At 32.5% G+C, this 18,292-nt stretch overlaps 1 protein-coding gene across 1 annotated transcript; it reads right to left on the bottom strand.

Moving 5' to 3' along the window:
• Nucleotides 1-5,923: 5,923 nt before the first annotated feature.
• Nucleotides 5,924-6,262, bottom strand: LOC135193637 (uncharacterized). The gene has a single exon (XM_064217009.1). The coding sequence runs from the start codon at nt 6,260-6,262 to the stop codon at nt 5,924-5,926; it is 339 nt and encodes a 112-aa protein (XP_064073079.1).
• Between the last annotated feature and the right edge of the window lie 12,030 nt (nt 6,263-18,292).

The following is an 18,292-nucleotide window of genomic DNA, read 5'->3' as shown; positions in this document are numbered from 1 at the left end:
TTGTGTTATTGGAAATATAACAAAGGGGCATCATTTCTGGGCCAAGTTGATCATATATTCTACTATGAAATTTGTTAGAACACGGAATATTGGTTGTAAGTGAAATATAATTAAAAATGTTTCATAAGAATATATAGTTCGATATATTTAATATATTACAGAGATCTAAGAATTCGTAGTTTTAGAAAAATCATTTTTAGACTTAGATAACTCCATAGTTTATACCCTTGCAACTTTTGTTTATTTTTTTAGGTGAAAAATTAGTATTGTCAGCGAAAACATGGTAACACTTTTTATTTCGCTATAAAAACGCATTTACACGTTTCCCCCTAAATTTGGGAGAGTGTGACTTACACCAGGGCCGAGTACATGAGAATACCCTCTAGAAACCAGCGGTTCCCATTCCATTTCTTTGAACTGTATTTTGAACGTGATCGCTTGCGTATTCGAATGTCCAGAAAATACAGAAGAAAAAAATAATTCACTCATGCCATATTTTTTACACGTACTCTAGAGTTAGTTTAACCAGACAGATAAATCATAAAATCAGCAAATTGAATAAACATAATGGCAACTCAACGTCAGTTGGCTGATTTACATTCTCACTATACATATGCAATTACCTAATTCTTCTAAAGACAGGCGTATGAGCCCGAATATTCAGAGGTCTTTGGTTAAAATCTTCTATCAGTCGAATCCAATTTAAAGGGAAATTCAAGGGGCTTTTCTGTAAAGAAAGTTATTAGTAATCCGAAGTTTGGAAGTTGCCAATATTATACTTCGGAAGACACGTTATCCGTTAAGCCTAAGTATTTCTGGTCATATCGAATTGCGAATCGTGAAATCGTCAGATAATGAAAGGCTGAAAAATAGGGTATACCCCTAATTATTAGTCTAAACTGTAATTAATGATAAACTCGCCGCCGCCACAGCTACACGTTTTTAAAAAGACATATTTACATTGATTAGTAGTTATTATTGGTTGTACATTAATTATATTAAGAACTTTATTTAATATATACATATTGATGGTGTTGAGAAAGCTACCGGTATTTCGCGCAATATGAATCGCAATTCTGAGAAGGGAAAGGTAATAACGAAAGTTGGACCAGTTTGGCGTCCCACGAGTAATATTAATGGTAGGTTTTTTTTTTTTTATAAACATATTTTCTTATCAGGTACACGATCTACTTTGAGAATGTATAAGGAAAACATCAATCGTACGCCATTTTTTTTTTTTTTTCTTAATTCTGAAACAAAAAGCAAACCTTATACCCTAGCTCTAGATGTTATAAGATATTAATCAATTTATTTATAGGCTGTTTTTAAAATGCTAATTTTTGTATTATTTTTAAATAAAGTAGCGCAGCGTAGTGAGGCAGACGAAATTGAAACTTAAGTTATGGCAAAAACTTTTGATATTTCAGCATTTAAATTACAAATTAGATTCTGTGAAACATGTTCTTAAGTCAATCAAAATTTGAGTATAAGAATATAAAAGAAATCGTGACTTTTTCAGAAATTGTATCAGATTTTAAACTTAAATAAGTCTTTTATTTTAGACTCTTTGAATAAAATTAGCGTTCTCTAACCTTTGACATTTTTTAAAGGGCTGATAAATTTTCTTCGATAAAATATTATTGGCCTGAGAAAATACACAGCAGTTTTTTCGGTAAGTGCAATGGAAAAAAAATAAAATTGGATGGAGCCGCACAATATACATATGTATATGGACAGTGAATTCGCCTATACAAGATATTTTTCTCATAAATTTTTAAATTCCCAGTATTAAAAATTCTAAACATTTAGGCATGAAGTATTCAAAAGCCATTTTTTATAAAAATCCATGTATTTTACACTGGTTATAAAGCTCAATTCTTAAGTCAATTATTTACAACAGTTTATGGAATAAAATTATGATTATTATACATAAACATGTTTCTTTAAGATAATGTATTCCTTAAGCTTTTCCCCTGACTTTGAAAAGTAAAAATAACCGACAATAAATATTCTGTAATAAGATTTTTTATTTAGAGAATACGTATAGATTATCCCACCTCGCTGATCATATTCGTTTCACATGAAGGTTTTAACACAATGTTACAAGATACACGTGAGAATTACGTGCCACGTCTACCGCATAACCATCTTGGTTCAGCCAGCTTCCCAACTTTGCATGGATAAAACTGATAACACCTGATTATTTATTAAAATAAAATATAAGCACGTTTTTATATGAACATTATGTAAACAAGCGCATTATCCCCCAAAGGCTAAGCTATCTCGTCTCAAGGAGAATGATGAAAATATATACTTTTTAGTTGAAGCGGAATAATGAATTTAAACATTCCCCCACCTAGAGGGTTTTTTTTGTTCGCTACCTGAGTGTCAACTATTGACAAAAAACGATGAAACTCTTACAGTTTAACTCACCATGTTAAAACAAAAAGTCTTCTGAAGACATCAATAACAAAAAAACTTATAAAGGTCTAACTGATAATTGTTACTTTTAGTGCAATTTCATTTATTACTCTTAAACCCTAAATGGCTCATATTTTTTCTGTACTCTTTCTAAAATCTACTTAAGAGTTTAATAGAACGGACTCCAGACAGTAGAACAGTATTCTAGCTTACTTTGAACCATTAAGTTGAACAAAGTCTACTACTTGATTTCTTAAATTATTTTGTCCTTCTTACTATAAACCCTAACGTTTAAAATGTTGTTATGATCAAATTATCTATATGCGGTATTAAACTCAATTGACTATCAATTATAACACCTGGATCATTTATTTTCTGAACTTTTTCAAAAATGTGGCTCTGTATGTCAGAGTACCTAAAACACCTTTAATACTAGTTTCTCCATAGCTGGGACAGAAGGTGCGGGCTGGTTTGTTAACTGAGGCTGTTCTGTAGAGTCCTTCTAAGGATCTTCCGTCCTCTACAAAAAGTAGCAATTACTGAACATGCAAAGACACACAATAAAATATTAGTAAAATCATACATAAGAACGAATTTAAAGATGCCATCAATCTGATGAATGCTGCACAATATGACAAAATAACTCACGAATACAAATAACTAGACGCGCAATGCAAAAAACAGAAAACTAGGAGCAAATAAACAAATGTACATGCAAGTAGTCTTATTGGATAAACTATATAAATAATGTATTATTAATGTATTAACATAATTATTATTCATACTACACTTAAGTTAAATAACTTTGATGTTTGTTGTACTAATATGAAATGACCCTAGAGTCTGTATGCTCGTTTGAGACTTATTAGCATTGTAAAGGACGGGTCGAAGAAGTTTGTTGTGCAGCGCGGTAGCGCTTTAATTATCATTGTCATACATGTGAGGTTTATGTTATAGGAAAGCTATTTACCTATATATATGTTTACAGACTAAATACGCATGCGCTACCAAGCGTAACCGAAGTGACCGCAACTTTAGAAGTTACGATTACTCCTGTGTAAGTAAAGCAGACAACTACAACAAAGGTATGGCTTTGTCGCATAGATATAACTGTAGCTTCTTTTAAATGATATTTCAGACGCTTTCTCATTGATTGAAATCGATGTTGAAAATCCTTTCCTTTGTATGAAGTATTTGTTTATCTCGATTTATATTTCAATGACGCATATGGCTGTGTTTTATTTATTAGCGCAGGGAAGTCACTAATCTTAAATAATGTATATTTTTTTAATTCTACAATGCAGAATTATTTCCAAATTTATTTAAATATTTAAGAAAACTACGCATGTGATGTTATAAATGCAACTGGTTAAAATGAGCAACAAATATTTATCCTTTGTTTTGTACTGTTCTATTTTAAGACTAGCTGTGCCCGCGACTTGAATTTAAACTATTTGGATATTGTAGCGTGATTTTATTTTGATTCTATATATAATTCTAAAATAAAAGTTACTCCTTCTTACATCAGCTATCTGCCAGTGAAAGTCCCGTCGAAATCGGTTCAGCCGTTCCAGAGATTAGTCGAAACAAACAGACAGACAGACAGATAAAAATTGTAAAAAATGTTATTTTGGTATATGTACCGTGTATACATACATTGCAAGTGCATTTAGTAAAAATGAGTTATTTTAATATTACAAACAGACGCTCCAATTTTATTATATGTATAGATTACTTAATCAATAAATTTATAAACAAATTCACAAAATTTATGCTTATTACCTTCAATGAGTGGCACTATAAAAACCTAAAAAAAGTTATTTGTGTTTTATATTTCCAATGATGGTGAAACCCATATGAGCGTCTCCGTCACGTAAGGAGTAGGGGAGAAGTGGCATGAAAGAGCTAGTTTTCTAAAGTGACCAAAAATGGATACTTAAAATTAAGTAAGTGATGATACTTTTTTCTTAAATTATTATTCATTAATTAAAGAAGATAATTTAATACGAAAAAACCTTAACTACTATTGAAAAATCACCATAAATTAAGACATTAATTTTCATTACAAATTTCCAACTTCAAAGACGCTTAAATATTAAATAACTGTAAACTGCACGAGCAATTAATTTCCTTAACGTCCAACTACAGCTGAGGCTAAGCGGGGGACAGATAATTAAAAATATGAAGAGGAAAAATAGCGAAGGCAGTGGCATATTAGCGGAGGTCTTCCAAACATAAAACACAATTACGTTGGGCAAAGCTTTTTATGAACTCACAAGCAGTAAACCCTGAGATCCGTCTACATTCGTTATACTTACTTGGCCTTAAAACGGTTAATATTTGCGAATACGAATTCTGTACACAGTGATTTACGTTCAAAGAGATATTTTTAACTTTTTATGAATACATTTTATGCATATATGTATGCATTTAAGCATATTAAGTCACGCAGGTAGGTTGATAATATAAAAGTATTGACAATATAAAATAATATTGAAAAATTAAACTATAAAAAAAGATAGAATTTATCTTGGAATGTAAAATGATTAGCTGGTATTATATTTATTGTTTTATATTTCAACTTTTTTTTCTTGACTCGTATACCAGTCTCATCATCATCCTCCTGCCCATATCCCAATTTTACTTAGGGTCGGCGCAGCATGTCTTCTTCTTCTATACTTCTCTGTTGGACGTCATCTCACAAGTAACATTCTTTCTAATCATATCGTCTTTCACACAATCCATCCTTCGTTTCTTGGGTCGTCCCCTACCTCTATATCCATCCACATCCATTCTCAAAACCTTTCTCACAACATGGTCCTCATTCCTCCGCATAACATGCCCATACCAAGACAGCCGGTTTCCAGATAGCTTCTCGGTTACCGGTGCCACTTTCAAACTTCCTCTTATGTACTCATTCCTTACTCTATCCATTCGCGTAACACCACACATTCCTCTCAGCATTCTTATCTCCGCCATATGCAATTGTCTTTCAGTCATCCCTTTTATAGCCCAACACTCTGATCCATATAGAACAGCAGGTCTGCATTGGTTTTATAGATCTTCCCCTTAAGTTTAAGGGGAATACGGGGATCACAAATTGTTCCCGTAACCTGCCGCCATTTCATCCACCCTGTGTTAATCCTGTGCTTCACCGTTCAATCTATTTCGCCATCGCCTTGAATGAGTGAACCGAGATACCGTAAGTCAGAGCAGACTGGAAGGGCCACGCCATCAAGCGCTATGGCTTCAGGACGGGAGAGACCGCCGAAATCGCAGAACATGTATTCAGTTTTCGTTCTACTGATTTTCAAGCCAACATTCTCCAGTTTCTGTTGCCAATCTTCCAATCTGCTCTGGATCTCAGGTCCATCTTCACTAAGCAGTACAATGTCGTCGGCAAAAAGCATGTACCAGGGTGCCTCCTCCTGTATTTCCGCCGTTAGAGCGTCCATAATTAGCAGGAAGAGGTAAGAACTTAGAGCCGACCCTTGGTGCAACCCTACAGCCACACTGAACTGGTCGGTGTTGCCGGCAGACGATCGGACGTAGGTACAGGATCCCCTGTACATAGCTTGACTAACTCCACATACTTCTCAGGCAAACCTTTCTCTTTCAATGCCCACCATAACACTTCACGAAGCACCCTATCATAGGATTTATCGAGATCAATGAACACCATGTGCAGGTTCTTGTGAGCACGTCTGTACTTCTCGCACAATTGGCAGAGTGCAAAAATAGCGTCCATTGTCCCTCGACCTGACATAAACCCAAACTGATTTTGGGTAATTTCACTCTCTTCTCGCAATCTTCTCTCTATTACCTTCTCCCATACTTTCATAGTATGTGACATGAGCTTTATCCCTCTATGTTTGTTGCAATCCTGTACATCCCCTTTATTTTTGAAGATGGGCCCTAGCGAACTACTATACCATATACTCGTATACCAGTCTTTAATACAAAATTTACTAAATTTAAATTTAGACATTCGAACTAAGTCCTATTGCAGGATTTATAAGGCGAAATATACATTCCGAACCAATGGCTACTACATCACATACAAATTCTATATTATACTCGTTATGACGATACATAAGTTTATTTTTAATACCAATTGAATAAAAATTTTATTTCAATTGTGGAATGTACTGTTATGTTTAAAAGGATAGATTTTGTTTATGCATTTTCATATAGTAGACAGTAAAAGCCGCTTCAATTCACAGTTCTGTAATCACAAAGCCCATTACATTCAAAGTAGAAAATTTGAACGAACCTAAAAATTCAAAATACACACTCCCTTTTCATAAAACTTTTATACCAAAAATATGAATAATTCACGCATTACAAAGTTGAATATCTCTCAATCTACCATTTGATACTCAAAGCGAGCGGTTAATAAAAATACTTCACTAAAAGTTATTTTGCGAAAGGTCTCAAGGGGGTCGCATATCTGAATCTAGTATAAAACGCCCGCTCGCGTGAACGTGTGAAGATTGCGTCTAAATTACATACGAAAAGCGAATTTCAGGTAAAGGTATGTAATATCACACTAAGAAACATACGCATAAAAGTCATCAAGTGTAGAAAGGTCAACTTTTACATACTTAGCCACACAAACAGCCACAACTACGCCATCCCTCACTAATTCTTATCCATAACTTCTCACCACCGCCACTGATAGAACCAAATCAGACATGAGACAAACTCAAGGGTCAAGTTTTTGAACAGTTAAATAGATAATATTTATTTAGTTTTCTTTAATGTATCTAAAACTAAATGATTTTTTTTTTAAATATTTTTTAGTTGTAAACGCCAACTTCAGTACCATGTAGAATATATCTGTTCTCGTCGGATCATCAAAGTTAACATTCATCGGACGCGTTAAAATAATATTGATACAAATTACAAATAAGATACAGCAAAGGCACGGATGTGTTTGGAGACACATATATAGTACTTTTAAAAAATACCTACACATGTAATTCTAATTTAGTTTAATCGACAAAAATCTCAATATTTTAATTATATTACAATTTTTAAACCGTAAAATTAAAGTGACATCCTTTAAATGCTCCACTACTAGAGTAGGCCACCTCTCTTCTTTAGAAGAAGGTTTTAAGGTTTTGCTCCACTCTAATCCAATGCAGTGAATACACATGTGGCTGGATTTGAACCCGCAATCTTCAAGTTTCATCTGTTAATATTCACGTGTTCTAGCCAATGGACTATTACTTACACTCTAACAAAGCAGGTTGTTCATTACTTTTGAAATTTTATATTTAACCATCAACAATCCCACCAAACACTCAGTAATAGCTTTCTCAAACTCATTTTGAAATATGTTTATATTCTTTATAAATGAATGTAATTTATATTTCAGTAGGTCATAACATTTTACGAATTTCGTCACTAATAAACTCGTGTACGAACTGTTCCTGATAAATAATATAGTCAACATTTTATTGCGATATTCAAACAATATACAAAATCATTTTCAATGCTACTGAGAATATTCTCATACATATTGATATGATATGATCGCGGTTACAAACCGAGCAACTTATAAATATGAATTATATATATCGGGAAAGCTTAAAACGCAGAATATTCTCAATTAAAATGGGAATTGTCAATATAAATTCGCAATATTCAAATTTATTGATAGACATAAATAATTAAGTTAAATGTCATCGGTGCAGGTCTTCTTATACGATCGCTTTAGCCTTTGCCTCACACCATAGCACTAGAAGCTCTATGAAATACCACCGACCCGCTAGGTGAGAATATGTTGTAGACTGTAAAATTTCCCAAGGTGACATCGCAGGGCATTTTTCCGTGTAACTATGTCGGCGGCAGTTGTAATATGAAACTCGGGAGATTTTAGATTGCACGGGATATTTTTAACAACTTGCCTTTATTGAATAAGTTTCTAGTAGTTTAAAGGTATGGAGACGGAAACTACAGTGCTATTCCTGCAAAAGACAATTCGCATGTAGGTAATTGTTTTAACATCTTTGGGAATGTTTTACAAGCTTTAAAACTAAGTGGTCGTTGGTGACACAGGACATTTATTTTTTACGTAATATTTAAGCGGACGGGCAAATGGACCACCTGACAGCCGCCTATAGATATTTGTGCTGTAAGATATATTAATCATTCCTTACATCGACGATGTACCACCAACCCTGCATACTAGTTCACTCACCCTTCAAATCGGATTACAACAATAAAAAGTATGGCTGCTTAGGGGAAAAATATATGATGAGAGGATGGTACCTACCATGACGGGCATGCACAGAACCCTCTGGTTTAAAACAACTCGTTTAATCAGCCACCATGATAATATAATTAAAATATTATTTGTAACTTTGTATTGATTGTTTAAACAAAATGATAAAATGGAATTAAACTGCTATATATTCAACACATCAATCACTTTAGTACTGTATATCACGAGCACACTGTTCAGGTAAGCAATGCGGTTAGCCATAAAAGCCAAAACATTTTTTAATTTAGTTATATCGGCGTGGACTAAATGCATCACGTATACCCATGTAGATGTGTGAAAACTGTATATAATAAATGTGTTATTATCAGTTGAAGATCAGAACGACTAATTCAAGTGTATTATTTATCAAATCTTGTATTAGGACCTTCTTTTCAAGCATTCCTGTTGTGGACGCTAGCTGAATGTCTTTATGTTATCGTATGCACTTAAGATATGGGGTCTCGACATAACTCTCTAAGGTAATCCAAGTCACCAGCAAAGCTTGAAACGAGAGAGGCAGCAGATGCTTTGTATTTGTATTTTATTGTATGAATAGTGAGTATATAGGCATCAGGGACATAAAATATTTAACCTCATTAATACTTAATGGAATGTTTTATACCGTGTCAATGTGTAAGGGTTAACAATTCAACATCAGGAGAGTCGTTTATATGTCTGCCTTCCTGCAATATATGAAACTCAAATCAAAAAGTAGATTAAAATCCGAGCACTGACATATTATTTGAAGTGTTAAAAATTTGTTTACAAATTATTACATTTCCAATGTTAAAAGGAAACGAATGAGCGAGGAAGTCTGCATGTGTCAATAAAAATCGGAGATATATATAGCCGCCAATCCGCAGAGGAGCGACGTAATGGATTAAACTTCGTGCTCTTTTATTTGACAAGAGGTCTTTGACTAGCATTGGGAATTTTCAGAGCCTTATTTATATCTAAAAATTAAATAAAATATATGTCTTTGTTGGTATCAACAGTAAAGTTGTATTTAAAGTTAAAATTAAATTTTAAATTTAAAAAAAAAACCTATAAAACATACGTTCCAAATAACGAGCACTTGAAAGTATCTTACAAAAGCAACCAAAACTATATGACAATAAATCTTGAAACGAACATAAAAACTTGTTTATTTTTACAGCATAGACGAAACTAGAGCAGCCAAATCTGAGGACATGTTTCATGCACTGAGAAAGTGTAAATCAAAATTAGAATTTATATTCTGCAGTAAGATAAGACGGAATATTTCATCAAATGGTAAATTAGCCGTTAGCTTAGTTTTATCTTTATAGTAAGATCTTCAAATTTTTTGTATAAGAAATATAAATATAATAAAAAATGTCAAGTTCACTCACGCTCAGGGTATCCAACAATAATAGGAACTAAAAACTAATGAGTGTGTTAATTTATAAAACTACGTATGTAAACAACCAAAATAGTATAGAAATAATGATTATTATTAACCGTCTGAAATTCGTACATTAAATATACTTAATTTTATGTAGGTACACCTCATTTTACACATTTGTTCACATTCCCGCGCTTTAATTCAACCTTTTTAATTTAACATAGCCTAATAAAACAGACAGAAAAATTTAACAGAATTTTTTAAATTATATTTTGAATATAAAGCTACCGGTCAAACGTGACCGGTAGCTTAAGGGTCAACGTGTACCAACTTTTCCGACAGCGTAATCATATTTTGGCCCGATGCCCACCATAAGCGGGTTCTTTTGAAAATTACAGTAACGAACCGTGATGTGATAAAGCATGCTTGAATTTTTGCAAAAGTAAATATTTTACTTGTATGCTTAGAAGGACTTTTGAATGTAGCCGGGTATTCTTATAACAAACACATATTATTGTATCATAGCTTTTACTGGTATGTTTTTTGCGGTATTTATAGCAAAGTATACTCCTCAGAGTATGCTAAAATATTTTACTGCAACTAATTAAGGTCCTGAAATAATAATTATTGGGAATATTTCTTAAACTTTAAAATAATAGTTAATATGTCAGAATTATAATATACACACACACACTGCTATTTTCTTCTAAAAGAATAATTAAACGAAATTCCTCAATTATAGTTTTTTGAATCGAATTACTTGACATAGAAAAAATATATTTGATTTCTTAATACCCTTCTGTATTTGAGTAAAAACTCGATGGAAACGATACGTATATCTTAACCGCACGAGTCACTCGCGTATTCCCAATAACGTAGAGTTTTCGCTCCGCATCGCAATCACATTCGATTGTGATGCAAATGGCCGCTAAATTGCGGAGCAGACCTCGCCGACAGCTCCGCTATGCTGAAACAATCTCGAATTGTCTATTGGAAGAGAACCAGCGGTCTGTTACTTTATTTACGAATTATTAAGATAAAATATATATTTTGATAGATTTTAAAAGAGGTTCAACATCAATGTTTCATAGAAACCATCCAAAATAAATCTGTTTCAAAAGTTAACCATAATTATTTTGATTTTAAGTATATTATAGTTAGTAATAAGTAGGCTTATACATATAACTAATTATGCTATAGCTAATTGCTTGGTTAGCAGTTGCACAAGAACGGTTCTATGACATTTTGTATTGCTATACATTAAACTGCCATATCAGTGTGCCTTCGATGCACTTTCTTCAAAAAAATTGTCCTATACAGCTTACAGAATCTTGCACGATACAATCACATCTTATGGTAATGCAAAATGCGACTGATTTGCGGAGTGAATCGAATCGACAACTCCGCTCCATTGAAACAGAAAGCAACATTCTATTTACATACGTATATTACTTATTACTTTAGATTTTAGTACGATTAGTCGTGTGCCAGATAGGATTTCTCATCGAAAAACACTATAAATGTCTTTTACAAATAAAGAGAAGCTTTAATACTGTTTTTCATGTCTTTCAAGAATTAAGAAATTCCATACAAACTTTCATCTTAAGTTTCACCCCCTCTTAAGATGATGATGTTGGTATGAATATCCAACTGAATTTTTCATCTGTATTAATCTTATAAACATCAGCTTAAATACTTTTTTCATATTTCTAACAATAGAAATACCGAATTTTCGTGCCAACTTTCATCTGATATTTAACCCCATCAACAATCTTTACCCCCATTAAAATCTTAGTGCTCAGTTAAATTACTGAAGGAATCCCTGTGCAAAATTTGACCTTGTTAAAACCATGGAAATTATACGTACAGGATGATGTTGTCTTGACCGATTTCAGATACGGGGGCCCATTTCAAGGGAGACCAGATAACGACGCAGGACATATTATAGTGCACATTTGTGTGCGTAAACACAGGTTCACTCTATTCCTTCACTCATAATCTGACGGGACATCAAATCCAAAATGACCTGATAGAGCGCAGGCGCAGCAACAACGGCGTTATGTGCTTTTCGAGTTTCGGGATTGTACATACTTCGAACTTTCATACTCAGGACTATTACTGATCATTTTTTGATAGAAAATCCCAATAGTTTTTAATCGCCCCGACCGAGTTGATCGATAAGATAGAACCCAGAATTTCAAGATCTACGGTCTTATATCTGGGCACTAGATCAATGAGGCAATTGAGGCATACATACATAGCGACTGAAACAATATACCCACCGTAGTCAGATCAAATATAAAATGTTCTTCCTCGTAAGATTAGTAAGAGCATGGATAGCACAATAGAGGAATTGAATAAAATGTAACAAAAACAAAAATTTCTGAAAAGAAAATTAAACACTATTTTTTTAATTTTATCTAACGTCCGTATAAAATTACTAGATCGTAGAATTGTAGATGAGCAAGTTATATTATATTACGACTTGGCTAAACATATTTTTACAGTATAATACGGAATTTTTGAAATAAATTAATACTTATTAGTTAAAAATTCTTCCTTGTACTTATAGCACAGAGCTTAAGAAAAACTATTTTAATAAATTTTCCTTTATTATGTACAGGTATTATATACGTATGTGTGCGTTTATATTGTAATTTTAGCATCGAATTTTAGAAAAGTTGTCCCAATAAAATTGAACGGCATAATATTATATGTGAGCGTGTGCGAGCGTTTGTGTGTATAATTTCAATTGAATTTAAAGTGTAGAGTTTAAGAAAAGGTATTAGAATAAAAAAATCAACGGTATGGAACTACGTATATATAAGCGCTTTAAAAAGAAGTATCGTTTTATGTATTTTTTTTGTTATGTCATATTGTAATATGTATTTACAAATTTGGAACTCGCTAAAAACAAGCGTTTGCGAATAAATATTTCCTAGTATCATCGCTTTATATCGTACAAAAATATATTACAGCACCAAATATTGAACTTCACACTCCTGGTTTCAATTATGAATGTACTGTCTAATTGCTTTTAGTTTCAGGCGATGTATTCCTTTTGAGTACGTATATTTTTAATAAGATTAACGTATTGTCAAATGTAAGAATCAGTAATAAACTTTTGCATTTTATGAATTTTAGTACTTGATTAAAAATTATAAATAACAAATACAAAGCAATCGAAATACTAATCGGCTATAAAATTAGCTATTTAAACCAATTAGATAGCTTAACATCAAAATAAACTATCGTTTATAGAAGCGTTGGAGCGTCGAGTGACGAGTTTCACCTCGTTACAAAGTCACAAACTGAGTCCGTGGCTATCTCGCGTTCACGAACAATTTAATAATGAAATAAAGCGTTGAATTATATTTGAATTTCGTTTCAACTTCGTTACGCTGCTGGATGACGTATCTTCCTTTTGTTTTGTTTGGTTAGTGACGTCTATTAGGAAGTTTCAGCATTTTAATGTTTCCTCTCTGAATAATTATACTGTGTTCGTTCTACGCTACGACGGTTCTGGAGACATGATTAATATTTAGGTGATCTTAACCTAAATATAAGAGATTTATGTTCAAGATAAGATATTTTTTATTTGTAAATATCAAAATATTTGTTTCCATTAATAAGTAATTTTAGAATTGATTTGAGACATTTAAATAATAATAATTTTATTTAAATAGATAAACATCTCGTATTTTAAATAAGATAGAAATTCATTAACAGGAAAAAAGTTAAGTTAAGTTGATTCCTGTGGCAAAGGCTCAATTGTAAAAATGATACAGAAGACTTTATCCCATTTATAAAAAAAAATATTGAGATAAACAATGAGCTTAACGCATTTATAATAACAATAAGATAAATATTTGTAAGCCTTATATGATCGAAATCAAATGAATATACTGACAATCTTTGCTGAGTCTGAAAGATGCAGTCTTTGCTTTTTTATTCAGTAGTTTAGCTGGAGCTCAAAGTGAATTTAATTAGTAAAATACATTTTTGAGTACAATAAAATTCAAACATTCGTCGGCACCGAGTTATTTAATTAAACTGAAGCTTTGACACCATAATTTAATTCTGTCCTTCTATTAAAATTAATTGCAAACTATTTCCCGGACATGTTCCTAATTGCCGAAAATTAACTACTATTAGTAACTCGTGTAAATTGTAATGTAAGGATATAAATATTATATTATTATGTTACAATTAATTAATTAAATATATTATAATCACGTTCGATCAGCGGACAAAGAAGTATATTTTATTTCATTTATTTATAACACATATTTTAAAATATAAGGCACTCATAGAATCATTTATATCGATATTACCTACCGTCAACATTACATTCAATAACAGTTATCAGTCTCTAGAGCGAAACCTATTGAACTAATCAAATTGAAACAATAATGTATTTAGCGGCAAAGATAAAATGGAAAATAAAATACTATAAATGAGGTATTATACATGTGTGTGAGTGGCTGTGTGTGTTTGTGTCTGTGGTTGTTGTGTTATTTTTTGTTAAACTAATTTATAAATCAATACTTTCATCAGTTTGATGTTATTAGTTGATGGTAGAACTTTGTGTAGGTCTAGGTAGGTATTATTTATTTAAAATTCTTGCGCCAAACCGCACTACATTACATTAACAGCCTGTAAATTTTCCACAGCTGGGCTAAGGCCTCCTCTCCCTTTGAGGAGAAGGTTTGGAGTATATTTCACCACGCTGCTCCAATGCGGGTTGATGGAATACACATGTGGCAGAATTTCATTGAAATTAGACACATGCAAGTTTCCTCAGGATGTTTTCCTTCACCGCCGAGCACGAGATGAATTATAAACACAAATTAAGCACATGAAAATTCAGTGGTGCTTGCCTGGGTCTGAGCTCGAAATCATCGGTTAAGATTCTACGCGTTCTGGGCCATCTCGGCTCATACTGCACTACGTTATATTTATGTGAGTGAGCCGGTATAACTAAAGGCACAAGAGAGATAATATCTTAATTCCCATGATTGGTGACGCATTGGCGATAAATGGAATGGTTAATATTTCTTACAGCGCCGATTATATTATTAACCAGTTGGTTCACAACAGGTTAATATTTATCTGTATTTGGATGTCACTTCACTACGTTATTTATGATTGCTTCGGACCTGTGCAGATTTCTCAAAGATTTGTACTTTTCCGACACAATAATGTTCCACATTCGATTGCGACTTCCAATTAAATTCCAGTTGTTCTTCTATGCAAGATATCATACTGGTGAGTAGGCAGTGTATTAAAAAAAAAATATTTTAGAATATTTTGCGTGTTTGATTTTTCCGAATTATTTATATAATCTCATATATTATTTATTATTGAAAAATATACAGGTAAACTCTTTATTATACCCGTACGATTTCAGGATGGGTACATTATATATAAATAAAAGCAAGAAAACTTGCTCCGACCTCCAGTGAGAGTAATTACGGCAAGAAGAGAAATGTTCCTCGACTCACACTTTGACAGACTTGAGAAAGAAATAATGTTTACACAACAGATCACCTGGGTCTTCTTTCTTATTTAATTAGAAATTGCCGATATGTTATAAATTTTTTTCACGTTAAACGAAATTGTTGAGGATATAAATGCAACAGTAAAATGTTAAACATTTATAATGTAAGACAAGAAAACGCAATTTGTATATATCGACATCTCCTGTTACATAACACGGTTACATAAATTATAAATGTAGAAACCGCTTAAATATATATTTTTTTAACTTTAAAATTACATTCATTATGTTAGGAGAGAAAGTCAAAGTCAAAAATCTTTATTCAATATGAAAGTGTTACACTTGCATATTGATAGTCAAAAACCTACCACCGCTTTGGAAATTAACGCCTCGGACCTGAGAACAACCGGCAAAAGAAACTCACTCGTATTTTTTAAATTTCGTTTTAAAAAGTATTAATTTCATGTACTGTAAGAATAAACAAATTTTCGTTAATTGAAAAAGGCGTGGAGACGATCATCTCATTCATAAAATAGCACAGTACAGACAATACATGGATCATAACAGAAGACGCACGGGTTGCACAATATATCTCGTACTTACCTATTTTATTTAGTTTTTTAAAAGTAAATATATGTATTATATAAAACGCAATAAATAGCCTACCTCTTTCAAAATCAACCCGTATATTAACACCACAAGACATTTCACACATTCACAGTATTCGAAATTACGCCGTAACACATTATTTAGAATTGCAACAATGCGTGAAACGAAACCATGTTTATCGCCCCAATATACAACTTTCAGCAATAAGTCAACAATTAAACAACTTGGAAAGCAAATTGTTGTTTTAACGGCGAATTCGTCCGACTTTTTATGTAAATAAATACGAAAAATATTCAAAGTCTGCCGTTTAAGTTTCCGGTTGTTTGAAAAAACAGGGCGTAGGTACCTATTTATTGCTTTACAAACTCGTCTTCAATCATTCTTTTAATGATTTTTTTTTTGTATTATTGACTGACACCATTGTTATAACAAAAAAAAGCAAATTTAGTAATAATTTTCAGTAACGATCAGGATTTAGAATGTGTTACACTCTCGTACCTCGAGAAGCACGTACAGCTGTTGATCCTGCATTTCTTACCGCCCCTGTCATATCGGACTATGAGAACGAAGGAATACAGAGTGCACCTGTGTGGACTAAACTCTGAAATATATCGTAAATCGCAAGTTTCAGTTGAGATATGATACAACATCGTAAATTCTATATAAAGGCATACGAGTTGTGAAACAGTATACGGCAAGCTCATAGAAGCTTTCCACGCCATTCGGTCAGAAAGATTTATCGAATACCGTCAAGGTCTCATAAGATAACGATAAATATTTTTCATGTTCCTTACATATATATAATTAGACAATTACAAACGTTTCCTGAATTCGCTTTATAATAATTTTAAACAAAATAGTAGTAAGCAAATCGGAATGAAAAGTAAAGAAAAGAAACCACTAAAAATCGTTCCAGATTAAGAAAATGATTAATCAATTTATGAATTATCATAATTATTTAATTTAATATTACATACAAAATGATAGTTTAATTTCCTTCGTACAAAAAGGTTGCGATATTATACTTACAGTGACTTTACAAACAATAGTTACGTGCATGGTTAATAATAATTAACCAAAGCTTAATCGCAATCAAATTAATTGTTAAAAATACGGATCAAAAATCAAGTAAAAGATGATCGAAGATGATTTGACGAAATATGACAAAATCAATTGGGGTCCCATGCGACTAATTAAAGGTTAAACTCAAAGTTTGCCAGTAATATTAACGTATAAGATAGACTAAATCAACATTAAAACATCACTTAACGGTACAATATTTAACAAGTATACCTCACCTACCGAGATAAGTATGCATCTCCTTGTATATTATTCGTCAAATTTGCTAAATTCAACTTTAAATTCTATCATAATCGTATTAAAGTCATAACAAATACCAAATTATCCTGAAATATACATGAAACCAAGTATTACAACACTAGTTAAGCCACGGAACTTTGGGGTATTGTTTTGACGTTTGTAGTCATGACTGCGGGCGGCTTCAGCGCTGTGATTAATATGTCAGTAGACGCTCTTTGTAACTGTTTTACATAATACAAGCTTTTCTTACATAAGTTTCCGAACGTACCTACTTATAATACTCTGAAGTCTTGAATTTATATCCTTAGTATTACTATGCATCGTAATCCTGTTTTTTTTGTCTCTGCTGTAAGTTGGTGAGTATTATGCTGATTCCCGATAGTCATACAGCATCAGGTTAGTGAACTTGTTACTGTCATATCATTCTAATCACAGGAAACTCAACCTTGAATCGATCAGACAGATCAGATGTAACATAACCTATAACTAGCAAACGATCGAAATACTTCTGGTGATTAAAAAAATAGTTGAACAGATCGACATAGATACATAGTACATACATTAAATTAATAACATTTTGATATAATACATTCTATGAAAACTAGCGGCTTACCGGTCCCGGCTTTGCACGGGTACAATGTGGGCAGTACAACTTTAGATTGAAGGACAAGGATAAAAAAATAACTCTTGTTTTTTACAGCCAGGAAAGATGAATTTCTTGGCTTTTCTCTAATTTGATTGCATATAATACTTGAATCGATGCGATTGAGACATTAACGCAATCAATCTTATAGGTATGTGCAGAAATAAT

Source organism: Vanessa tameamea, chromosome 14 (assembly GCF_037043105.1).
Source record: "Vanessa tameamea isolate UH-Manoa-2023 chromosome 14, ilVanTame1 primary haplotype, whole genome shotgun sequence".
NCBI classification, from domain to species: Eukaryota; Metazoa; Arthropoda; class Insecta; order Lepidoptera; family Nymphalidae; genus Vanessa; species Vanessa tameamea.
The sequence above is the reverse complement of the archived record's forward strand: the minus strand, read 5'-3'. Positions and strand labels throughout refer to the sequence as shown.

Excerpts from the sequence above, each read along its gene's own strand:
- LOC135193637 (XM_064217009.1), bottom strand. The coding sequence starts at position 6,262 with ATGAAAGTATGGGAGAAGGTAATAGAGAGAAGATTGCGAGAAGAGAGT.